Here is a 24,871-nt window from a genome sequence, read left to right as displayed (position 1 = left end):
AATGGTCGGGATCGCGTTAAATTGGATGGCGAAATAGAGTAAAAGAGCGTGTGGTCGAGTTGTTGTTGTTAGGTGTCGCTGTGATTTATCAAAGATCGATCGAGTATGAAATGTACAGCCATATGGGCTGGACAAAATATAGGATTAAAGAAGAAGAAGAAGAAAAGAAAAAAAAACAGTGAAGAGAAAGGAAGTAGAAGAAAGAGTACAAAGGGAGAGAAAGAGAGTGGGTGGTACCTCTCGTACTCTCTCTCTCTCTCTCTCTTTGGCTGGCTGGCTGGCTAGGGCGGCTGGTACCACTCACTGGCTACCATACTTGGAGATGGTAATAATGAAGTCGGTTTTTGCTGATGAAAAACGAGAAACCTTTGTGCCACCATCCCTCATGGCAAGCAAACCCAATCAGGCATCTCACGGAGTGTGGGAGGGGTACAATGTACATAACGCAAAAGTTACGCGTGTGGTACAAGGACCGTTTCGATTGAAAAGCCGCGTTTGTTGGTAAGCTTTTGGTTTCTACCATGTCCAGCTCCGCCCTTCCACTTTATTTGCGTCCTTGGATCCGACCTGATGTCGAAGGGCAAATCGTTACTGACCGCAGCGTAATGAACATCCTTACATCACAAGTAAGAAAAACTGAAAAATGACTAATCTCTATCCCAAGCACGATGAAGCTTCAAAAGTTTACCTCAGACCTATCGGCTAAAGGTTATAAATTCGCTGCCTTCGTCAGTGTAGCGCGCGTGCGGCCAAGAACATCTAAGGGCATCACAGACCTGTGGGAAATGTCGAATGGCCAGTTGGAACCCGATCTGACATGGTCTTGGAGCCCAAAAACCCGGAACGTGATTTACCGCCCATCATGATTATAATTTCAACACACTGTCAACAAAAAGTTTCTCAAAAAGAGCTGTCAAGCTTCCAACCGCTATGATCGAGACTCATTTTCTGTGTCGACACCTTACCGTCAGACGTTTCAGAACTCATGCAACCCAGTCGTATTGCAGCTTGTTACAGCCTTATTAGTCAAGTTTGGGCTTCGAATGTAATACTATGGACCTTGTTCAGGTGCTTGATCAATCCGGACGTATTGCTTTGCTCGGCTGAGAAAGTTTTGGTGCAATTTCCCACCACCTCTCTTTTGCAGTGAGGACTCAATCATGCATGGAGTGTACTCCGTGGCTTTAGAACATTACGAAAGCATTGTCGGCAATCGAACGCATCTTTAGATATTCTGGCTTGGAGTTCGTACAGCGTTTCATACAACAGCGAAACACGCTTGGTCTTAAGCAAATGGATTGGGTTCTATACCTACCAGAAGGCCAAAAAAAGGGGGTCTTCTCAAATACAAACCCTTCGTGCTTCAGTTCAGATAAAATACGTAAATGAATAGTCTCTTTTCTAGGCAAAGCTGAAATGATGCGCGTCGGGATTTGCCTCGCATTAAAAAAAAGAAAGAGGAGATTCCGAAAATAAGTTTCTGTGATCAAAATAGTTCTCTTTGGCTTTTGAGCCCATCTTTATTTATTTTTTTAGGCCAAAGTCCCAACCACTACTCCTTTTCCATCTCACCTCTCTCATTCCTATTCGAAAATATCTCCAAGTTAGTAGTTGTAAGTAATGGAAATAGTGTACGAGTAGCCACTGAATAACAAAGTGGGCCGTGCTTAGTGTTCAGCCATGCGGAATTTGACTAAAAATAATTCTATGTGCAGCAGCAAAGGGGGGAACCAAACAACAACAAAAGAAAAATTCCCGTGTTTGGCAGTAATAAGTACCAGCTAGTTCAGCTGATTCTACAGACTCCACTCTGCGCAGCCCGTTTCTTTATGTAATTTCTAGATGGACCGAATCATCACTATGGAGCTGATATACAATCCCCACCTGCTCGTGTGCCCCATTCTTGAGAGGAACGCAGCAGTGCTCTGACAAAACATCTTGCTAGTACCGTATTCAGTGCTTGTTATCTTGCGGATATGTAATTCCAATGTCTTTCGACAAAGCAAACACTTTGTTTGGCTTGTATAGGTACTCGCTAAATCAGGGGCAGGGGAAGGGGCAGGGGAAGGGACAGCATCTCATAAAACTCACGCGTGGTAGAATATAGCCATTTTATATATTATCTTTGATTGCACAGAAAGTTCCCAGTTTCTAGGTATGTAGTAGTAACATAAGATGGGCTTAGAGAAGGGCGTTTTATCGTTATTAGCACTTGTAGATCCTGCAAAACTTTAATAATTGATAATTGATGACCGCTGTCGGCGTGTGTTTCATGTGCTGTGGTCGGCGGTCCGGTAATGGACGGGGGACAGACCCGATTTCTCCAAGTTGCAGTGAAAAGGAGACATACTAAATTGTGTGGGGCATTGGAAAAAGAAGCTCTGATTGTGAAACAATGAACGCGTGTTTATTATGATGTGTGCCTGACTGGCTGGTAGCGGGGATCGGGCACAAACATTATGCCGGCTCACTCCAAAACCGTAACTGTTTAGAAAGAATGGCTCTTCTGGAGTGCAGTCATGGTCGTCGTAGCAGTACGTGGTAGCAGTAGCAAAAGTAACTGTTAGCAAGTCAAAAGATAAAAGTACTACACTTTACAAAAGAAAAAACCATCTCTTAATTTACTGCCGAACCTGACCTCTTCCTAATATTTTCACCGAACCAGGCCGTAAAAAGCCCGAGCAAAGTTGGGCCATGACAAGAAAACAACATGTCAATCACTTGATTCTCTCCGTATTTATCCGACTTGGCTAGTGGAAAAACATCCCATCCCAGCTCCTCTCTTTCTTCTCTCTCTCTTCCCTCTCTCCCATCTTCCTTATTCTTCCCCCCCCCTCCTCCTCTCGCTATCATCTCTCATTGAATATGACAACAACTGCTGCCATAAACACACGACGTCAAATCATTCAGGTATAAGTTTGGAACACGGCGGGGCCGGCTGTCGAGCGGAGAGGAAATTCTTAAGCATTTTTTGAAATGGCTGAGCTAAAAAAAAAGGTCACCTTTACTTGTTGGATGATGAAAAGCACTCTACGATCTATCAAACAAGTCGTCCGTTCAGTTCTTTGGCGGCAACGCGGATGCCCATGGCGACCGCATCAGCAACGTCAGACCCACCCATTTCGGCTGGACAACAAAGTAGTCGTTTTCTAGCACATTATGACAAACTCATCTACAACGTGCAAAAAAGGCGGTATGACACGCGTTTTTTTTTTCATTGTTATTGAGAGATTATATAATACAGATAACAGTGGCAGCAAGACAAGCGGACGATCGAGAGAAAAAAAAAAGAGAGATAGTGACACTGCAGACAAAAAGAGAAAATGAGAGATAACATAAGCTTTTCTAATTTTCCCACCATGCATTTTGCACGTTTTGTTTTGTCATCCCCCCTCCCGCCAGGTCAAACAACAATGAGCGAAGAAACTTATCGTTGACGGAAAAGATTCTGTATGGACATGGATTGGATAAGGACACATGTTTCATAAGCAGCAACGACCACTACTCCTCCTCTTCTTTCTCCTCTGCTCCTGCTGTCAACCTGTCGTCGTGGCCTGTGTCGAGTGGTGCGTCATTTGCTGATAACGGCAGCGGGAGTTGTGGTGACACAAGAAGCAAAAAAGATAATTCCGTGCATGATTTAGCTGGTCTTGTATCATCACATGACAAAAGGAGTGGTTTAGAGTTTTTCCCAACCACTGCTGCCGCTGCTGCTGCTACAGCAACACCACCACCATCGCCAACCATGATGGAAACCTATGCCTTTCCAGGAGGACTCTTGATCACAAACAACACGAGCCAAAGATCGATGGACGCGTTGTTACCGGCTAGTGGTAGCACCCATACGACGACGTCTCGTAACGCCGGTGTCTTGAGCACACTTTGTGTCAACCATCGAGATCCCATCTCAGCAGCAACGACCCATCGTCAACAACAACAGCAGGTAGCATTCACAGAACTAAACCAAGAAACTTCTTATTTGCCCCCCCGAATCATTGGTGTGCGATTACAAGGAACTTTGTCTGGATGGGCTACACCCAAAGGTAAATTCGAGGGAGGATCAAGAATTTTGCAATAGGTACATATAGACAAAAGACTAACCCAGTTTCTTCTTGTCCATTAGATATTTGTTTGCATATCTCTCAAGAACTTAAAAAGAGAAATCAAGATAACAAAGGCCATCCTATTATTCTGGAGTACCATGGACCAGGCACAGACAGCGTCTCCTATAACGACAGGACAGAAATATGCACAATGACATCCGAGGTAATACTTTAACCGGGGGGGGCTATACTAGCCTTTGAAATGCGATAGAGTGGTTTATGGAAACAGACTTGCTAAGGATGCTTATCACATGTGGTATAGCTTCTCGGTGGTGGTGGTGGTGGTGGCACCAACAGCAATGCAGCAACAGCATTATTTCCATTCACGAACAAAACATTCGATTACCTATGTACGACCGGTCAACGCTCGTTGGCCTATGCAGCAAGCGCCATTGCCGATGTCTACCTCCAACCGGATCAAGACGCCGTGTACGATGATCTCATTGAGCTACAACTCGATCGTCTGCAACCCCATGTGCACGGTCCGTTCACTCTGGATCGAGTGACCCCATTGTCTGAGTTCAAGCATACTGTCATTGAAGAGGAATGGCCTGAACAAGTGAGTGGCGTGACTATTATCGCCAGCACTTGCAAGAAGAAGGATGGTCATACGCTTTCGCGTGTCGCCCGTGTTGTCAACCAAGCCCGACGCAAAGGCCTTCGCGTGAAGCTTCCATTGCGGGTTGTGTTGTTACGTGATGACGATGATGGTCAGAAAACTGAGAACGAGTTGCTTGTTCCTCTTTTCGAAAGTATTGGCGCAACCGTGGTTTCGCAGCATCGATCTTGGGTGGGTGGCATTGCCGCTTTACAACATAAAAGTAGCATCGCGGGCGACGCCGAATGGAACTCGGTATTGTCGACTTGTACGAGTGCTTTGGATGAGGAACTGCGGTTCATTGGTAACCCGAACACGCATGCCTTTGTAGCATCTCCAGAGGTAAAAAGGGAAAGAACTAGTTAATAGCAACCTGTCTTTCTAAACGTTTCGTTGCTTTATTAGATTGTCATTGCCATGGCGTTTGCTGGAAAACTTACTTTCAATCCCGTGTGCGACCGTATCATTGGTCGTGACGGCGCACCATTCCAATTCACGCCATCTACAAAGCCTTTATTTTTATAATTGCTCCATATCAAAACACTTCTCCCTTCTCACGCCACCCAAGCCGTTATAAATACCTTCTAACATCATCTTGTATATAGTCGTTCTTCTGTGTTCCCTTTGGTAATGTCTCGCATATCCTCTAATTTACCGATATACCCTCTTCCTCTACTTATGAATGCACGAATATGTAAATTTCTATACTACTTTTGTATAAACCCCACCCTTCTAAGCTGTCATCATCTATTTATTCCATACTTGACAGCACACTTTTCTTTTGGAATCTCTCCATTCATTGCATGATGATAAAATAGATAATATCCTCAAATTGTACAGCGTCCAGTTCATTATGTGTTACGCGATGTGATAAGTGGCTTCCTTTGTATTGACAACCCTCACGTACACCTTGAGGGAGGGTGGTTTAAGTGGCTGGATCTAATAAGAAGGTCTGCCAACAATCAGCATCAAAGATAGTTCTCAAAGCAGCCTATGAAATATCGATTAAGTAATCTACAATTTCCGAGGAGAAGTGATGCAACATCTACTTTACAAAAAAAAACAGCTATACACCTTCAGAAGGCGATCAGAAACTACAAAGTTCTAAAAAAGACCATACAAATGTACAATCTCTTCTTTGTGCGTGACATTAGCTATCCTGCTGTGAATATAGCATGGCGTTTTGGTTCAAGACCGTAGTTTATAGCAATGTATTATGGTGGCCCGGCCCTTTTGCTAAATGGCCTGGCTTCAGCAATAGCAAATGAACAGGTCGTGTTAGCTTTGTAAATGTAGCCTTGTGTAGACGATGATGAGTGTCGCCCATTTTACACGCTGCTTTCCGAAAGCAACGGTTGCTGTGGCCGATCATATAAGAAAGCTCCTGGTTGTTATAATAACACAAGTTCTCACTATTCATAAGAGATGGCTTATCCTAGGTAACTGCCACAGTGTGTGCATTGAGCGGGGTGTGGATATAAAATGATTGTCCACGAGTATTGAGCAATATAGAATATGTAAGTAAAAGGTCCATCCGGACAAGTGCCTCGGATGAGTCGATGATTATCCATCAGTGACAACTTCTTTTTAAGCATAGGTAATCCGTGTATCATAACACCGAGACGTGTCTGGGTGGGGTAAAATGTCCACACATACAAGGTAATGAGTAATCATCGATGACGGAACAAAGAGTTAAAGTGTTATACATATGAAATACAACGTGTTGAATCCGATCGTCACGTGTTGGCGAGGTGTACACTGTGCTAAACAAGACAATGTGTTGGACTTTTGGTTTTTTCAAGGCATCTGATACTCGTTATGCCGAGTATGCTAACCGCACACACGTAGCTACTGGTCGTTTTACATCAATGCTTGTGCATAGACCGCTATCCATATACATATATTATTCTTTTGGTGAAAATGAGATAAGAGAGACAAAAAAAACGTGTAGTTTCACAAAAGGTGACTCCCGCTTGTTCATGCCCGTAATAGCGCTGTTGAAACTTTATAAAAGTGAATAGGCGCGTGCGTTAACATTGTAAAGGGAGTATGCTTTTCTAATCGCTGAAAAATGTGAATTTCCTCTTTTTACAGATACTTTGTAAGCCTGTAGTAGTATGCATAACCCTATGTCGATACTTTGATGCATGATGCATAGAAATCCGCGTAGCGAAAAATTAATGTTACCCGTGCTAGCATATACTACGTAGTGTACTGTATTTCTGTCATGCTGTTGCAACATCGATAACGAAGTTTTTCACACCGCTGTATGCTTGCATACAATACATCATCTAATGAAAAGGCTGCCGCATGATGAGCATTAGCTCGTGACGAAATAAGAGCAGACATACTGAATGAGCAAGCAACGACTCGACTTATATGCCCGAGATGTTGGGCACATGTGTCTAATTTTCCCAAACATACATATACATCTCAAAGTGCAGTCAAAGGAAATGATGGAATGCGGGGTCCGATTTAGCAACTTATATGTGTCTGAGAGAAGAGGTGAAGGGAGAATTGTCCAGGGTTCAATGCTGGACACACCTTGGAAAAGCTCAGGGACTCTTTTTTCAAACGCGTCGTGTGAGCAACGCGTGTAGTACAGACATCGTGTGTCCAACATGTGGATATGTACAACAGATTGTGGAGGCGAGTTGGATGGACTGTTTTGATTGCGCATACTTTATGTTGTTCCACACACATTTGATAATCATGAAGAAGAGTTATCATGGGGGATCCAAGCTTATAGCGAATGAAAAAAAAACTGACGGAGGAATGGTCAACACTACAAGGGGGAACACCAGCATTGTCATTCTAGTAGTTATCACACTGTCATAGCGTCATGCTCCAGCTGCTGCTGTTGCCTCTGTGGTTTCCCTTTCTTCACTGTCGTACCCGCGAAAGAAGCTCTTCCAAACCAGACCTTAACGGGACCCACCCGAACTAATTGCCATGTATGTAATGTATTAGGTGTGAAGAATGGGAAACAGCACGTGTTCGGTGATCACCCATCGGCGACGACACGAAGAGAGGCCATGATAAGTCAAAGATTAACTTCTTATTTAGGGCGGATTAGGTTAGTTCATGCGTATACTTGCAACAAAACACAACCGCGAAACGCACTAGTACTTTGGGAGCCCTACTGTAATTTTTTTTCCCTTTGTGCCACTACCCCAAAAAGACCATGCAACACACGAACAGCGTATAATTACAGAGTGTTGGTTGGGATTTCTTTCGTGTTTGGCAACAAAAGGAAAGAAGAGCTCACTATGGCTGCCATATTATTACATCTACTAGAAGAAGAATTTGTGTCATCCAAGTAGCTATACGTGGAGAGTAGAAGAAGAAGAAGGAAAGAATGAAAAAGAATAAAGAGTGAGAAGCATATAGAAAGTTAAAAGATAAACGTCATTCATGGTCATGGTCGTCTTTTTTTTTGTTTTGAGGTCGTGCCGCCTTTTCTCATCACGAGATGAGCCCTTAAAAAAAAGGAGAGAAAGAGACTCATTGACAATGATTGCCGATCCTGGTGATCGCGCCAACTAACAACCGATGATTCTATCTCTTTTTTTTTTGCGTTGAGTGACGGAGGTAAAGAGAAAGAGAACATCATGCTTTCTATCTTTCCCATTGCATAATGAAAGTTATTTCGGAAAAAACCGCCAAAATTTTTGATGTTGTACGCGTCTCAATTGTCACGGGGCGGCCCCCAATGATGGATTTTTTTTTCCTCATGAACACAACACTGTCTGTGTGTGAATGTACTACCGCTGCTAGAACGTAGGTTAGTAGTAGTAGTAGTACATGTAAGCAACAACGGAACAGAGACGGCGACCAGTGACTCCAGCATTAAACCCCTCTTTCCTAAACATCGAAGGTGGCACATACATAGTAATTTCTATTGAGATATGAAAACGTTGAAAAGCATGTGAGAGTAAGAAACGCTTGTGGGATATCAGTAAACAGAAAAACACACGCACGCTCCTAGGAAGAGAGCGTGATCTTGTTGTTGTTGTTGTTGGCGCTGATAATGATGGATGAAATGCATGTAATGCAACAATAAAGAACAAGTCAGTAAGAAGAAAAAGACGTTGGGGTGGGACAATAACAACTGGTTTGATCATGGGGATCAAGAATAAAAACGGTAGTGTAATACATAGCATAGTAAGCAGGGGTTTGGATGTAAGCCTATCGTCGTTCGTTGGTGGTAACGAGCAAGACAGGTACATATAGCATCATAGAGCTATTATGATAGCAAGCAGGTGATACATGCAAAAAAGAAAGTATTCTACCGCCGCCGCGGGGCTCGCAATTATCCTTATGATTTCTCGGGAATACAAGTAAGAACATGTCGTGGTTCTACATAATACTACGTGAAAAAAACATTATGGGTTGTCATGGGAACAGAAGGACGTAATGACAAACATCATTTAGCGATAGGAGGACGCGGTGAGCAAAAAGAGGAAAGGATGTGCTAGTTAGATATGGGGGAGAGAGGAGAACAAGATCGCCTTTTCTTTGTAATCTATCAATCAATCAATCAATCCAGAGTACTATCCACTATTACGTATATACTTTCCCCACCCCCTCCCCCCACACCAGCTTATTACCAAAATGACGGGTAATCGTCATTGAAAGTTTGGTCGGGGTGCACGGTCATGGGAGACACGAGAAAAGTGTGTGTGTGTGTGTGTGTATGTCTTGGGGTTTGGATGTGCGGGTATAAAGAAGATGTATGTGTAACCCGGTTACAATGCATTGTTCAAGAATAATCAGAGGTGTGTAACTATCGCTTTACGGAACGTTGGCCGAGAATGCTTTATTTTGGGGGGGGAGGGAGGGGGAATAGGTTGGCAGGCATGGGTGTTGTCATGGTTATAGAGACAGCATGACAACATGAGTATCTAGGATACATATTACGCTTAGTAGATGATGGGAATGACTCTCTAAGTGTATGTATGTAGTAGCTTATAGGAGTGATTGCCACTTTAAGTAAGTATAAGAAAGACGCGCCTGTATACTTTATCTTTTTTTTTTTTTTCGTTTCTTTAGTGGATCTTCCCAATTCTAACTTTTGACGCAATTATACAAGAAACTGAGCGTAAACAAAAGACGCTCGGACCAGGCATAAATATTGTATTTATTGTTGTTGCATTGCTGGTACGACAGCATGAAAAAAACGATGTGTCTATTATACGCAATCGCCCTTTCTACATACTCACTTCTTCCCTATGTTTTGCCTTGACTTAGTACGCAGCACACTGCGGGGTTTCATATTATTCGAACAACCTCTTTTTGAAGCTTTTTCTTATTTCTAAAAGAGAGCTACACACACCAACTTAAAATAAGCAACATAGCCCCCGATGTAACATCAGGTCACGGGGGCCTTGGTAGACGTACCACAATCAAACGATGCTCTTTCGATCATAGCGTTGCGTTTTTTCAGCATCCGCACGCAAAGAAAAAAAAAGTCTCTCCCGTCCTTACCCGGAGAAAAAAAGGGATTGATAGAACGATACAGAAGAACGTCGACAAAGGATGGTAGTCCGAACCTTGCAGTAATAAAAAGATGTTGACATTGGTAGCTGATCGATCGACCCTGTAAATAAAATCGTTAGGCCCAGACGTTGCAATAACCCGAGTTCCTGGTTCATTCTGCTGTTCCCTAACTGTTGTTGCTGCTGTTGCTGTTGCTGCTACTGCTATTACTGCTCGTTATCACACCCCCCTCTCCTTTCATCCTTTTTTTTTTTTTTTTGGATGACCAGTCTCTTTGTTCTGATGAGTTTCTTTGGGGGTAAAAAATAAGTTTTATACAAAAGAGAGCAAGGGAAAAAAAAAGCAAAAGGAAAGCTCCCATGACTAGAACGAAAACTTTGTTTTTTTTTTTTGGGTTCCAACGGGGGTTGACGACTCGTGATATCTCCAGAGGGTGATACTTGAGAGATAGAGAGAGTAACAGCGCGGGTACGCTGCCCGCAAAGAAAAAAAAACTCCCCGTTCGCGTTCTTTTTTCTCTTGCAGGTGATGAAGCACAGTCTGTGGATCCGTTCTCATGAAAAAAAAAAAGAAATGTGTACTTGTGAAAGGTAGGTAGCAGCGGCTGGTGGTGGTGGTGGTAGTGGGTAGTGGCACCCCATCTTTTAAGCCACTAACCTGGGTATAGTCTGTTCACCCCCCCTTGTTATTCTGTCTTTCTCTTTTTCCACTTTTTTGTCTCTCTTTCTTAGATTATATAAAAAGGGCCCCCTTTTTATTCTAAGGAAAAAAGCCAAGGTCAAGATCAACTTCTTCCTCTTTTCTCTCTCTCTCTCTCTCTTATTTCTACTCCAGCTTATTACTGTCTACTACTACTCGTACGGGTGCCTACACACACACACACACACACAGAGCATACACATTAACAACAACATCAACAACAACAACAACAAACAATGCAATCAACATTCAAGTGCCTCCCGCTGCGTAATGCCACTGCCGCCAATGTGATCGATATATCCAAAGTGTGCAGTGGTCGTGGCAGGAGCTACTGCTTGATCCATCGACGCTACTTTGAAACAAGCTGGTGTCCTGACTGTAGTCGCTCAAGTAAATGTCCCTCTGTCTTCCATCTTCACCTAGTATACACATACCCTAATGTCGTCTCACACCTATCACATTTTGCAATAGGTCATCGTTTCTAATCAGCATCCAACAAAACAGCAAAATTACCCACAACAACAACAACAACAAAAAGAAAAAGCATCATTCTTCTTTATAATATCTCCTCTTCTTCTACTTCTTCTGTTCATCCAAAACCTTCACGTTCACACATAGCCAAAAACAACACTTCTTCTTCTTATCGTGTCGACTCGTCCTGTATCTTCTTTATCGACAACGACACAACCCGTATTATTTACCCCCTCCTTCTTCCCTCATTTGTTATGTAAAAAAAACACACACACACACTCAAAGAGACCGAACTCAAGAAACAGAAGCAAAAAAAAAATTCATGCACACAACTACTATTACTACTACTACCACCATGCTAGCTACAAAATTATTCTCCCCCCCCCCTTTTTCAACACACACAAAAAGATGTATTATCTAACTCCTCCTTCTTTATATCAACCACTACTATTTACTACAGACCTCTCTCATCATATCTACATCCACCGCATCACCATCATCCATCATTATCGTAATTTAACAGGGTTGGCCAGCCACCAACTTAACTATCAACGTCTATTATTTGTATGTTCAATTTCAAAAAAAAACAAAAATATCCCCCACTTCTTCACACACACACACACAAAAACAAAAACAAACAAACAAACCAAAAATTTGCCATCTATTTCTATTTTTCCTACGATATATTACTAGATCGAAAGGTATCCTCAAAGCCATCTTCATTTTAATAACAGCAACAACAGTAATAATAAACCCACTTCACGCAAAACCCTCCTTGCTCTCAAAATAAACACGTTTTTTGCAAGTCTTTTGTCATACCATGGAGGAGACTGAAGATGAGAAAACCACTGGCGATCTGGCCACGTTCTGTTCTCATCGCTCCATCAGTATGTATGTATGTATGTTGTGTGAAACTGAGCGACGGGTACTTGACCCTGTGATCTCATGATATTATATACAATACCACATACGACGACGGCATTGCATTCCGGCTGTGCAAGTATACAGTGTGTGTGTGCAAAAAAAAGCTTATCGACTTTCACTCTTTTCGGCACGTTCACTCACTTCCATTCCACAACAGAAAATCATCACGGTACCATGCACAAAAGATAACTGATGGCGTCCGTTTCTTCCACTGTTGTAGACACGATACCCTGTGCTGCTGCTGCTGCTGCAAGAACACGCGGTCTTTAAGGGAAAATCAGGAATGATCCCCCTCTTGTCTTTGTTGGAGAGAAGATCATGGGCCAAAGAGGTTATCGTCATATCGTCACGCACTGGCCAATTAAAGGTGGGTGGGGGGGGTGAGCAAAGGAAAAACATTTTTCCCTCCCTCCAACAAAAAAGCTTCGACCCCACAGACCTACTATACTACTAATACTACTGCTTTGAACTCTGTGTGTGTGTGTATGTGTTTGAATGACGGTAGAAAATTCAGCCAATGTTGCCTGATTTGCTACTGGCTATGAGTCTCCTTGTAAAATAGTGAATAAGATCAAACCTCAACCAATAAGATTCGAAAACTCAGTTTGAGTCACGGCATACAACTTCATTCGTTCAAGCCAGCTTTAACCGATCCGACAACCTGCCCCCTTTTCCCTTTTCCTTCTTTCTTCCTTTGTTTGAAAGAAAAAACACTACTACTACCCACCCCCCCCACTCTTCTCTATCATCAAATACAATATGGGCCGCACACTCTATGACAAAGTATGGGACGACCACGTCGTTGACAAGCAAGAAGACGGCACCTGTCTGATTTATATTGATCGCCACCTGGTCCACGAAGTCACCAGTCCTCAGGCATTTGAAGGTCTGCGTAACGCAGGCCGTAAGGTGCGCCGTCCTGACTGCACCTTGGTCACGGTCGACCACAACATTCCCACGACCTCGCGTAAAACGTTCAAGAACGTTTCTTCCTTCATCGACGAAGCCGATTCGCGTACACAGTGTGAGACGCTCGAACAAAATGTTAAAGAGTTTGACCTGACCTATTTCGGCATGGAAGACGACCGTCAAGGTATTGTGCATGTCATTGGCCCCGAGCAAGGCTTCACTCTGCCCGGCTGCACTGTCAACTGCGGTGATTCCCACACTTCCACACATGGTGCCTTTGGTGCCTTGGCCTTTGGTATCGGTACCTCCGAAGTCGAGCACGTCTTGGCTACCCAGACCCTGCTGCAAAAGAAGAGCAAGAACATGCGTGTCAAGGTCGACGGTAAGGTCGCGCCCGGTGTGACCAGCAAGGATATTGTGTTGCATATCATTGGCGTTATTGGCACCGCTGGAGGTACAGGATGTGTTATTGAATTCGCTGGATCGGCTTTTGAGGAAATGTCCATGGAGGCTCGCATGTCCGTCTGCAACATGTCCATTGAGGCCGGTGCACGTTCCGGTATGATTGCGCCCGACGAGACCACTTTTGAATACATTCGCAACCGTCCCTTGGCTCCCAGCGAAGCCGAGTGGGACCGTGCGGTCAAGTACTGGAAGTCGCTTTGCCCCGATCCCGACGCCAAATACGACGTTGACGTATTCATTGATGCCGCCGATATTGCGCCTACGCTGACGTGGGGCACCAGTCCTCAAGACGTCGTTGCCATCACCGGCGCCACGCCTGATCCCGCCAAAATCGAGGACCCAGCACGCCGTCTTGCCACTGAACGTGCTTTGGAATACATTGGCCTCAAGCCCAACACGCCAATGGAGGAGGTCAAGATCGACAAGGTGTTTATCGGCAGCTGCACCAACTCGCGTATCGAGGATCTCCGCAATGCAGCAAAGATCGCAAAGGGCCGTCACGTTGCCGAATGGGTCTATGCCATGGTCGTGCCTGGATCGGGATTGGTCAAGAAGCAGGCTGAGCGGGAAGGATTGGACAAGATTCTCAAGGAAGCTGGATTCGACTGGCGTGAGGCTGGCTGTTCCATGTGTCTGGGCATGAACCCTGATCAGTTGAGCCCTGGTGAGCGATGTGCAAGTACTTCGAACCGTAACTTTGAAGGCCGTCAAGGCGCAGGCGGTCGTACTCATTTGGTCAGCCCTGCCATGGCTGCTGCCGCTGCCGTCAATGGTTATTTCACCGATGTCCGCAAGCTCTTGCCCGCCGAGGAAAAAACCAAGGATGCTCCTACGCTTGAGCAACAACAACAACACACTGTGGAATTGGAACCTCCGGTCGAAGACCATGCCAAGGCTGCCGACCAGGCTGACATTGTGACCGATGCACCTCCGCAGCCACCCAGCCCTGCTCCCTCTGAAGCCTCGGGCATGCCCAAGTTCACGACATTGGAAGGCTATGCTGCACCGATGGACATTGCCAATGTCGACACGGACATGATTATTCCCAAGCAATTCCTAAAGACCATCAAGCGTACCGGACTGGGCGTTGCGCTGTTCTACAACTTGCGTTACGACTCCGCGACCGACAAGGAAAGGCCCGAATTCGTGCTGAATCAAGCACCTTACCGCGACGCCAAGATCTTGGTGTGCACTGGCCCTAACTTTGGCTGTGGCAGTTCGCGTGAACACGCTCCCTGGGCTTTCAATGACTTTGGCATCCGCTCCATCATTGCTACCAGTTTTGCCGATATCTTTTACAACAACTGTTTCAAGAACGGCATGTTGCCGATCGCTCTGCCCCAGGAACAAGTCGACCTGCTGGCCGGACATGCAAAGAAGAGTGAAAAGTTGGAGGTGGATTTGGTCAACCAGGTCATTCGTTACCCTGGTGGTGAGGTGCCGTTTGAAGTGGAAGAGTTCCGCAAGCACTGCTTGGTCAATGGTTTGGATGACATTGGTCTGACCATGCAAAAGGATCAGCTCATCGAAACGTTCGAGGCTAAGCGAACGAGCAGCTGGCCTTGGTTGGATGGCAAGGAGTATTCTGGCAAGGCTACAAAGATTACGGCTGTACCAGTAGGAAACAAGAAGCAAAAGCTGGATTGGTAGATTTGTTGGAGGGTTATTGTTTTCTTATTTTTTTGTATATTTTTTTATTCGTTCTAAGCGCAAAATGTTTCTTTGTTCACACTATTCACTAAAGAAGAATGATTCCATATTCCATTGATTCCACTATCATTGCCATTGACTTATTAAACTGATGATTGGTGAGGAGGTATTTTTGATGGTTTGACGATCCGCATTTCATCAAATATAGACAGTTTGTGTCACATTAAAGAGACTTACTGAGTGGCCCATCTGTTGTTCTCAAAGTGTTAAACAAGCAGACGAGGTAAAGACGTCATAACCTATCTTTCCCGAAATAGATGTCTGTTTATATATAACTGTCTCCTCCGTCAAAACAGATGCGTGAGAGAATAATCTTACTTTTGCGTAGACAAAACCAATTTATTCACAAAAAGGCATAAAACAACTTGGGGGTTTTTTTTGGGAAGAAGGAAAAAAGAAGGGATTATGTATTTAAGCGGGTTGCCAGAGGGAAACAGCAGCGCCTGGCTGCCAAGTAGGATTTGAGGTATGGCCCTGGAGACAGATATAATCGCGACCATGGTACTGGACACGGTCACCAGCGGCGTAAGTGCCAACAGGATCCCAATCACCGGCACCACCCCCAGACGAATGATGATGTTCGTGGTGGTGGTGATGGCCACTGCAACTATGATCATGATGCTCACCTTCTCCTTCATCCTCATGTTGCTCCTGTTGGTGACGACGCTCGAACTCGGCCCGCTGCTTTGCTTCTTCTTCTTGACGACGTCGCTGTGCTTCAGCCTCTGCCTGTTCGCGTTCGAGTTTTTCCTGTTCTTGTTCCTTTTGTTCTTGTTCTTCTTGTTCTTTCTTTTCATGATCCTTGTAGAACTTGTTACCAAGGAATCCTGCTCCCACAGCTAGTGCGCCGCCTAGTACAGCAGTACCAATGTCACCCGCAAATGCCTTGTGACGCATGGTCTTGACGCGTTTGAGATGTTCCTCACTGATATGTGAGCGACCTTGAACCGGCTGCTGTTGTTGTTGGTTGCCGCCAGGTGGACTGTTGAATCCACGGGCTGTCAAGATCATGTGGATACTACCAGCACTCTTGCCATTGACAAGAAAAAGACCAAACAGGCCATTGAAATAGCCACCAGGAGCTTGGACAACCTGGTTGATGGGGATCGCGCAAAAGCCAATGACTTCATCGACTCCTTTTTCCTCATCCATGACTTCGACATAAAGTTCGGGCTCGCCCGTCAAGGCGAACTCAAAGTTTTGGTTCCAGTAAGCGTTCTTGCCCGCATCCTTTTGGACTCCTGTCTTTTGCCACGACTCCTTGTTATCCAGATGTAATGTGAGCTGGGTATAAGGATCTTGTTTGCCCATTCTTTCGACATCCGGCATGTCGTTCGCCGAGACCACAGTCAGTGCTAGACTTCCTTCGTTGTGGAGCATTGTAGTTTGCGTGATTTGAAAGTTGCTATTCAAGTAAGAAAAAAAGACAGATAGACTCGGTGAAAGAAGCTTTGGAACAAGACAGGAAAAAAGTTTGGTGCTTTTTATATTGAGTCTCTCTCTTTCGGATTAAATGACCGATTTGGGTCGATGGTATTTGATGAATCTAGTGAGAGAGAAAACGCGTTTATTATGAACTGTATATACAGTGACATCATGATTGTCGATGGTTTTGGGGGAGGGCAGGAAGGAAGGGAAGCCGAGAAGAACTTGGCAAAACAATCAATCATGCGCTATTAGCAGTTAGAATTCTGCTCGTGTAACCTGTAGCTTCTGTTTTATTTCTTTCTTTTGTTCGATGGATGGATGCGCCACGGCTTATTTGTTGTTTGTACATATATAATCGACATCGAGCAGTGAGTGCATGGGCGAGGCGGAGCAGCTCCGAATTTACGCTATAACTTATATAATTGAATCAGCATACTTCTAACCGATCGATCGGTTGGCATCTGCTCAAACGCAGCACTATTAGCATGGCCTATGTGTAACAGAGAATGCATGATTAATGACATAGCGTTACAGGACATTGCTTTTTGACAAGCACGCTTTATGTTATACCCATGCATTGCAAAAAGCAAAGCCTGCGTTACATTGTTTTATGTAGTATTATGCAGGTAAACAGACAATACACATTGTATGCCAGATCGGTCCAAATTACAACTCTTACATGAACACCTGGATCACGCACATTGTATTTTTGGTATAGGTGAGCCGATAAGTGATACGTTTTTTTTATATTGTGTTATACCATAATAACACGTAACTTTTTACATTGTTTTCTTGTTCAAAAGAATACGAATATGTATGAATTAAACGGTCACTTGCTAATGCGCAAAGAGAGAATATAGAAGAAATAATGGGGATTTAGCAAAACAGCATCACACTCAAAAACGATCCCTGTTTTCTTTAACTTATAAAAGCCATCCGTATGCAGTCGTGTGTTATGCACTACTGCATGTATCTTCTTTTTCTTTGGTTATGACAACAGCACGACAACGTTTTTGTGACAACCATCATCTTTAGCGAACGTACCGCAGCAAAAAGAACTACAAAGAAAAATCCGAAACCAACTCTAGCTAATAACGTTTTACGATTAATGTAGTGTTAATAATCACGTTTTTGTTGACGTGTAAAGTGACAATTTTGCTGTATGCGACAACGGATCACGATCATCAAACAGTTTGAAACGGACAAAGGCGGTTTCTGATTATATCAATAACAGATGTCTCTATACAATCATTTTCACGTATTATAAACGTGTTTCAACGAATTTTTTAGTTCCTGTTAATTTGTACATATTAACACCATCCTACATCAGACATTACGTACACATACTGTAATAGTTGGCGATGTGCTTTCTGACAACGCGGATCACCATTTTCTTCGTTCATTTGTTTAAATAAATCTATACTATTTTGGTTAAGCAGCTGGCGTTGAAAATGACTTAACTACTGTAGTATTTGACCAATATAAGCAATTTGAGTACAGTATCGCTACTTTGTTCCATCATTCAGACACACACGAAGATATTCCAGTTATTTACAAAAGGCTATATACTTGGTAGCAAAATTTCCGACTTAGGATGTAAGCAATGATATTAGGAAGCATAGCATAGCACTTTACGAGTCTTGACAGGTCATAATAACCAAACTGCTTGATAAACAGTGTACCTTTTAATTTTGGTTTTCAAAGATAACATCATTGCCTTGCTGTGATCATCAAGATCGGTATGATAGCAGCGTTTTAGGTAAAAAAAGGAACGTTTTCAAATAAAATCATTTTTCTGAGCGCACAATACGTACACACTTTTACAATCAAGAAGCCACAAGATCTCGACCTACATTTTACGATACACCCAAAGGCGCTCTTTGTATGGCAAGGCTTCCTCCTGATCTTTTCGGTCCCGAAGGTCAATCTGACTCCATCCTCTCACGATCCCCCTTCCCATCCCGCAATTATGATGCTGATGTATTTGGTTGGGCAAAGTGGAACATCTGTAATACAATATTTATACTCAGGAAACGGTCGACCGTCATCCATTTACTGATGTTACCAATGAGCTTTTATGCTCTGCATAATTATCCAACTTTTCTTTCAGTTCAATAAACTCTTCCCTCCGCTTCGCTGCGTGTCACATCTGTCCTTCAGGAGCGAGTTTACTGGGGCTCTACCCAGTGTTCCTGAAACAATGCTTCAAAAAATAAGACCTTTCGAAAGTGCTGTGTGAACAGTTCTTCTCATATTCTTATTTTTTTATTTCGTAAAAAGGATGTGGCAGCAGCTTCCTGGAACGTCGCATATGTTGTGCTCTCATATTGACGCAGGGAAAGAAAACCAGTGGGAGCGCAGACAGGGAGGAGAAGAAGACGAAGGCAATATACGTGTGACAACATTTTGGACAGGAGGGTTGGTGCGAGGGTTCCAACAGCGTTTTTTGTTGCTCCAGGTGTAGTGGCGAGGGATTCCGAGTAAAGATACTCTTCTATTGCACGATCTTCGCTGTAAAGGCGGAAAAAGGCAAGAAGCTTGGTGCCGGATTCTTCAAAAAATTTATAAATTGATCTGCTGTGTATATAGAATACTTTGATTGATTTTCTGGAATATAACTATATCTGGGTCACGGGCTGCTCGAACCTCTTCTGGAGTCATATCATCACGGAGATTGACGATCTGTTCGCCTGGCAGATGAAGGTCCAGACGCACGACGGTTGGATAGTGCATATGCACATCAAACTCGAACGTACGATGGATAGCTTCGCACGGACCAATGTATCGAGCGTTTTGAAACTGCTCTACTTCATTGACCGGCTCGGCAGCGGCATTATCGGAATTGGTGGTAGCGGTTGCGGTGGTTTGGATTTGTGCTCGGTCGTTGCCCTTGGTGATGTATTTGCACAAATACTTGATGGCGCGGTTGGATGTGCAGATTTCAACGTTAATGTGTGCATCGTACTTGTGGCTAAGGTAGGGGTTGTACGGCACAACATGTCGGTTGTCGGCGAGAAAGTCGGAAGTAGGGAAGAGGTGGCGGTTTTGGTGATTTTCACGGCGTCGGCAGATGGGATATCCATCTCGGTTGACGCGTGTCTCGTTGTTGAATGGCTTTGGATAGCCTTGTGAGCACCGGTTATCCTTCATGCACACAGCATTGATGCCTGGACTACATGGGCCGTGTATCATGCACGCTGTCACCGTGCGACACACTGTGGTTGTGTGAGTGGATCTAGGTGTAGTAGCAGGAGTAGGAGCAGTAGGATTCTCAACGACATTCTACCCGCCATTCCATATTTTTTTTTCAATTAAACAAACTGTAACAATAAACTTCAAAAGTGGCCTTAAACATACATTGCCTATTTTACGGCGAACGTTGCGAGAATGAAGTGGGCATAACCCATCATTGTCATTCGAACCACAGTGACAGTCTTGGTTAATATCAGATTGCTTCAATACAAGGAAGAAAAGTTAATTAGTACAATTAAGTCTTTTAGAGCAGTCTGTCAGAATCTCAGGCACGAATCTCGGGCAAGGCTCGAAGATGCTCAACGATTTTCATGAATAGACCTTTCAATTGTCGTTTAAGAAAGATTGAAGCAGTAACATATCTCTTGCGAACTCATAGTAAAATTACAATAGTAGTAGAAGTGTAAACGTTCCTGAGAAACACGCGTGTGCGGGCATAAATAATATACTGGAAGGGCAACAGGATGCTAATTTCCAACTATGGACTTACGCTGGGAATGAATCGTAACGACCTCTCTCTCTTTCAGAGTAGACGATACGCACAGAATTTTATTGCCAACAATAACCGTCTTTATGGACATGTAAGACAATGATACGACATGATGGCAAGTAACAAAAATAATCATACCGAGGCTACTATCTGACGGTAGGTACAGATCGATCGAAAGCAATAGTACAGTATAAGAAATAAAAAAGAGAAAAATACTATGTGGAGATAGTAACAGAAAGGGCTTCATTCGTCAGCAAACAGGCCCTTCTTCACATAAAAATGTGCTCATGTTGAGATGAAATGTAAAATCATTTCTTGAGAACTTCACTTTGACCACTGATTTGCTCAAGCAGGAGAAGTCAGGCTGACGAAGAAAGCAAATGGTAGATTTAATATGCATGAAAACAAAATAACATTGGTTCACGGTTCAAACAATCTTCGAATCTTTACAGCTGAGTTTTTACAGAATCACTGACGACAGTGGTTCTTCCTGCAAAAGCTCTTCCCTTTTAAGCTTGCTATGACATACTGACCAGATTTGTTCAATTGGGTTGAGTTCAGGAGAGTAAGCTGGAAGATAAACACAACCGTAGCTGCGCTGTTCAACGTAACTTCTGATATAAGTATTCTTGCGAATATGATAGGAGCATTATCCATAACAATGTAGTTGCCCTTGAATTGCTCTTGCTGATCCGAAATATCAAGAAGGTAGATATATAATATTAATCCAGTTTCACTGGTGTAGCCCAATTTCATATACTGGTTGATACTCATATTTGTATGATCTACGCTGTACTGCACATTCATTACAAATACTAGTATTCTGCAGCCGCCGAACAATAGAAGGGAAGAGGGAAAGAAGGAAATGGGAATAGAGGGAAGATGACTTTAAATATAGGTTGTGCTATGGAAAGTGCCGATTTTCCTTCATGTCGCAGCTTCGTATATTACGAGGGAATCGTAGTAAGTGACACTAAAGATGACACATAGTGTAACTGAGTTTTATCAGTAAGCGAACTTCTGAGATTTTATAATGCCTCTCTCAACTGCCGGATAAAGATATAACACATCGCACCATGGCGGCCAAGTAATCGTTGGTAAGTACACTTCGAATAAGGCGACAAAGTATCAAAAGGGTTTGACTAAATGCCGCTCTTGAGACAACAACAACGGTAACGACGGGGAACGAGCCTGGCACGTTACTGATAGCCAAGTTTACCCTTGTCGTAACGGCTGTCGTTGACTTGGGCGTTGTATTACAATCGATGTCTAAAGGTCTTTCTCATTGTGTACAACAAAAGTTCTGCGGTGTACACAGTCTAGATTGATGGGCCGTTCCCAAGGCAATGGACTGTAGTTTTTCCGACAACAAAACAACAAGTGCATGATAGCGAACTATGGTTTTGTTTATAGTGTAATTATCAGTATCAGCTATCTACAGTTGTGAGCAATATTATACACAGCAGAGAGGTGGTTTTACATATAGTGGATAGTATAATTTAGGTATCGTCGTCGTCGTCAACATCATATACATATAGTAGCGGAAAGGGTGCGTCACTACCAGGTGGGTCAAAACATTCCCTTTCTTTAAGTGCTTGTAGTAGGCTTTTGACCGAAGGCACGATAAAATATGATATAGTTTTGGTATTCTTCGCATTCTTTTCCGGCATCTTCAACAAACTTTAAATAAACGGCGTCGTCTTCGAGCTCGGGATGCTTTTTGGTCACAAAAGGCTTGATCAAGCCACGGAAAGCTGTCACAAAGTCCTCCCTGTACAGACATTGATGTGAACACAAAAAAAAAAAAAGGAAAATTGGTTATTTTTTTTCTCACACATTATCGTCACCGGCACATCGTCTCGAGAAAGGACCCTTGTCAATAAGTACAACAGCAGAGGGAGAGATAGACGTACCATAACAGTGAGCCGAGTTTACCATCGTGATGCATGGGCACCTCGATTCTCCTGCAGTGGATGTTGATAGCGCCGGCTTTTTTCAATTTTTTCCCGAGTTCAGAGGAGACGCCCGGCTGGAGGCCCTTTTGAGCAGCGACTTCACCCACTAAAATATCCACCATTAACAAATTTACAAAGATAAATATAGAAAAGCCCATGATTCTGAGATAAATTCAAAATAAAAGGGATAAGATAACGACACTTACGGGTCTCCATCAAAATGGTCAATTTGGGACCTGCATTGACGCTATCAGGGATATTGACCTCTGTCAATTCTAACCAACCTCCTGGTTTCAATACCTCCATATAGTTGCTCAAGACTGTATCCCATTCTTCACGCATGATGCCAAGGACCAACATGCGTTGGAAGACATAGTCGAAATAACTGGGAGCAAATGGTAGAGGTTGACTGACATTGTGTACTTGGAAATCACAGTTGGCGGGTTTGATCTCGGAAGGAAACACTCCAGAAATGTCAACGCCATAGAATTTGGATCTGGGGAAGTTCTCAGCCATTTCCAATGACCACGTTCCGGGACCTAGAACAGCAATAGTTTAGTTTATAAATGGAGTCGCTTTATATTGGGCAGCGAAGATTTATGGAGAGAGCACATATAAATATTATGCAAATACAATATTTACCGCAGCCACCGTCAAGGACAACGATACCGTCTTCGAGTTGTTGTTCAACGGGCGCGTGGAAGTTGCCTTGGAAGGCGATTTTGATGACCCAGTGTTGCATATGGACGCGATCGATTTCTACAAATAATACGTTTAGCAATGGCCGATCGGTCTGTCAAAGCAAGAAAGATATGATTGCCGTAGTCGTAGTGATGGTGATGGTGGTGATGTCGATTATGATGATGTACCTTCGTCGTCGTTAGGGAGCATGTAAGCGGCGTCAGGACGATTATGATATCGTCGTCCTTGTTCGTCAAAACGGTGTCGTGCGGAAGCGTCTGTACCCCCACTTTTCACCTGGCTGTCTTGGTCCGAGTTGCTCATTCTACTTTTAGCGTCGCTGCTATTATTGCTGCTGCTGCTCCGGGAACCTTTTCTGGAGAAGATACGGGAGAAAGAGAAGCTAGGCATATCCCGCGACAATAAAAGTGGACAGATATTATATGTAAGAAAGGAGTGTTTTTTTATGACGAGGTGTTTGTCAAAGTAAGGTTAATAAATAGGGCCGAGGAGATTGTGTATCGCGTTCAGCAATCACAAGAAATTTAAAAAATTGGCGGTCAAAAGAGTTAAAGAAGGGAGAAAGAAAGCAAGGTTGAAAAAAATGGACCAGGCGGAGGGTGGAGGAGGTAAAGGAGACGAGTAAAGAAACACTGGAAAAGCAGCATATATACAATTTAAACTACAGTACCACAGAAATCCATGCATTTTCATGATGACATTTGCCCCGAAACTTGATAAACGAAAAAAAACCGTACTTTCTCGGTTTTAGCATTGTTTAAATACACATTCCAGAAGAAATGAACTGAGTAGCAAAAGCCATCAAGTAGACCAAACATATAAGGTGATGATGGTTACAACAACCTGTGCGTGGTGGTTATTAAGAATAACCCCATCCATCTTCTAAATCACTGCACAACCATCTTCTAATTGCTGATCGTACAACAGGTTCCAAGGAACTGGGCTTCTGCGCAGAACATATGGCTTCATGCCGTAAGCAGATATGAGGTGACACATGAACTGTATTTTTTTTTTGTCGGCCTCCGCTCCTAGCGGGCCCGCAAAAATAACTATATGCGACTCGTGTATTGGTTCAAGTGGGTCAAAGAGCCGGGGGAGGGTGGGAGCTCATACCCAGTAACTTCCTTTCTATCTACTCCCATACTGGACTTCATATTGGTCCAACTTTAAGTTCTTCATTCGCGGTCTCACACTAGAACGTTTTCTGTTTTAGTTACCCACGACGGTGCTACAAAGGAAGAACATCAAGGGTTTAACCATTTTTATGATGGTTAAAGGACAAGAAGGCATGTACTACTATTGCTGCTGCTGCTGCTACATGATATGTTGAATTGAGTGGCACCTCAATACGCAACAACGAATTAGAGAATAGCATACACCGTACTGCTGGAATTAATGACCATACATAATTGCTCATGACTTATAGAAATGTTTAACAACAGCTTCGTATGTTCTCCTCTGCGTGTGATTTGGTTATTGTATATTTCTATTGGTAGTTCAATAAGCTATTCCATAGGTTATTTTAGGTTTTCGCTTTTTTCTGTGCACAGACACATAGCAGATATAATCGTATGACATTTTTGAGTCCAACCAACATAGACTTGCGCCAGCAACTCCTTTACGCCGTCACTCCGATGCCTTTGTCTCTCTCTCTCACTCTCTTGTA

The 24,871-nt window shown here is 43.5% G+C and overlaps 6 protein-coding genes across 6 annotated transcripts; 3 read left to right on the top strand and 3 right to left on the bottom strand.

Annotated features, from left to right (window-relative positions):
* Positions 1 to 2,776: 2,776 nt before the first annotated feature.
* Positions 2,777 to 5,595, top strand: BDB00DRAFT_807098 (uncharacterized protein). Its single transcript, XM_053122310.1, has 5 exons — positions 2,777 to 3,193; positions 3,403 to 4,043; positions 4,124 to 4,266; positions 4,366 to 5,043; positions 5,107 to 5,595. Exons 1-5 carry the CDS (start codon positions 3,081 to 3,083, stop codon positions 5,224 to 5,226), a joined length of 1,695 nt encoding a protein of 564 aa, XP_052983036.1. The 5' UTR covers positions 2,777 to 3,080; the 3' UTR covers positions 5,227 to 5,595.
* A 3,915-nt stretch (positions 5,596 to 9,510) lies between these two features.
* BDB00DRAFT_72356 (uncharacterized protein) lies at positions 9,511 to 10,607 on the bottom strand. The gene is made up of 3 exons (XM_053118214.1): positions 10,372 to 10,607; positions 10,189 to 10,286; positions 9,511 to 9,930 (listed from the first exon to the last, which is right to left on the bottom strand). Exons 1-3 carry the CDS (start codon positions 10,559 to 10,561, stop codon positions 9,769 to 9,771), a joined length of 450 nt encoding a protein of 149 aa, XP_052983035.1. The 5' UTR covers positions 10,562 to 10,607; the 3' UTR covers positions 9,511 to 9,768.
* Positions 10,608 to 10,824: 217 nt separating this feature from the next.
* BDB00DRAFT_72322 (uncharacterized protein) lies at positions 10,825 to 11,581 on the top strand. The gene has a single exon (XM_053118209.1). The coding sequence runs from the start codon at positions 11,136 to 11,138 to the stop codon at positions 11,382 to 11,384; it is 249 nt and encodes an 82-aa protein (XP_052983034.1). The 5' UTR covers positions 10,825 to 11,135; the 3' UTR covers positions 11,385 to 11,581.
* Positions 11,582 to 12,649: 1,068 nt separating this feature from the next.
* BDB00DRAFT_807065 (3-isopropylmalate dehydratase) lies at positions 12,650 to 15,504 on the top strand. The gene has a single exon (XM_053122309.1). It carries the CDS (start codon positions 13,054 to 13,056, stop codon positions 15,316 to 15,318), a length of 2,265 nt encoding a protein of 754 aa, XP_052983033.1. The 5' UTR covers positions 12,650 to 13,053; the 3' UTR covers positions 15,319 to 15,504.
* A 149-nt stretch (positions 15,505 to 15,653) lies between these two features.
* BDB00DRAFT_807064 (C2 domain-containing protein) lies at positions 15,654 to 16,819 on the bottom strand. The gene has a single exon (XM_053122308.1). The coding sequence runs from the start codon at positions 16,756 to 16,758 to the stop codon at positions 15,790 to 15,792; it is 969 nt and encodes a 322-aa protein (XP_052983032.1). The 5' UTR covers positions 16,759 to 16,819; the 3' UTR covers positions 15,654 to 15,789.
* A 5,117-nt stretch (positions 16,820 to 21,936) lies between these two features.
* BDB00DRAFT_807055 (S-adenosyl-L-methionine-dependent methyltransferase) lies at positions 21,937 to 23,911 on the bottom strand. Its single transcript, XM_053122307.1, has 6 exons — positions 23,876 to 23,911; positions 23,373 to 23,587; positions 23,146 to 23,262; positions 22,710 to 23,042; positions 22,462 to 22,609; positions 21,937 to 22,319 (listed from the first exon to the last, which is right to left on the bottom strand). Exons 1-6 carry the CDS (start codon positions 23,896 to 23,898, stop codon positions 22,136 to 22,138), a joined length of 1,020 nt encoding a protein of 339 aa, XP_052983031.1. The 5' UTR covers positions 23,899 to 23,911; the 3' UTR covers positions 21,937 to 22,135.
* Positions 23,912 to 24,871: the final 960 nt, after the last annotated feature.

This window comes from Zychaea mexicana (genome assembly GCF_025766255.1).
Source record: "Zychaea mexicana strain RSA 1403 chromosome Unknown BDB00scaffold_12, whole genome shotgun sequence".
Lineage (NCBI taxonomy): Eukaryota > Fungi > Mucoromycota > Mucoromycetes > Mucorales > Lichtheimiaceae > Zychaea > Zychaea mexicana.
This window is presented reverse-complemented; position numbering and strand designations above follow the sequence as displayed.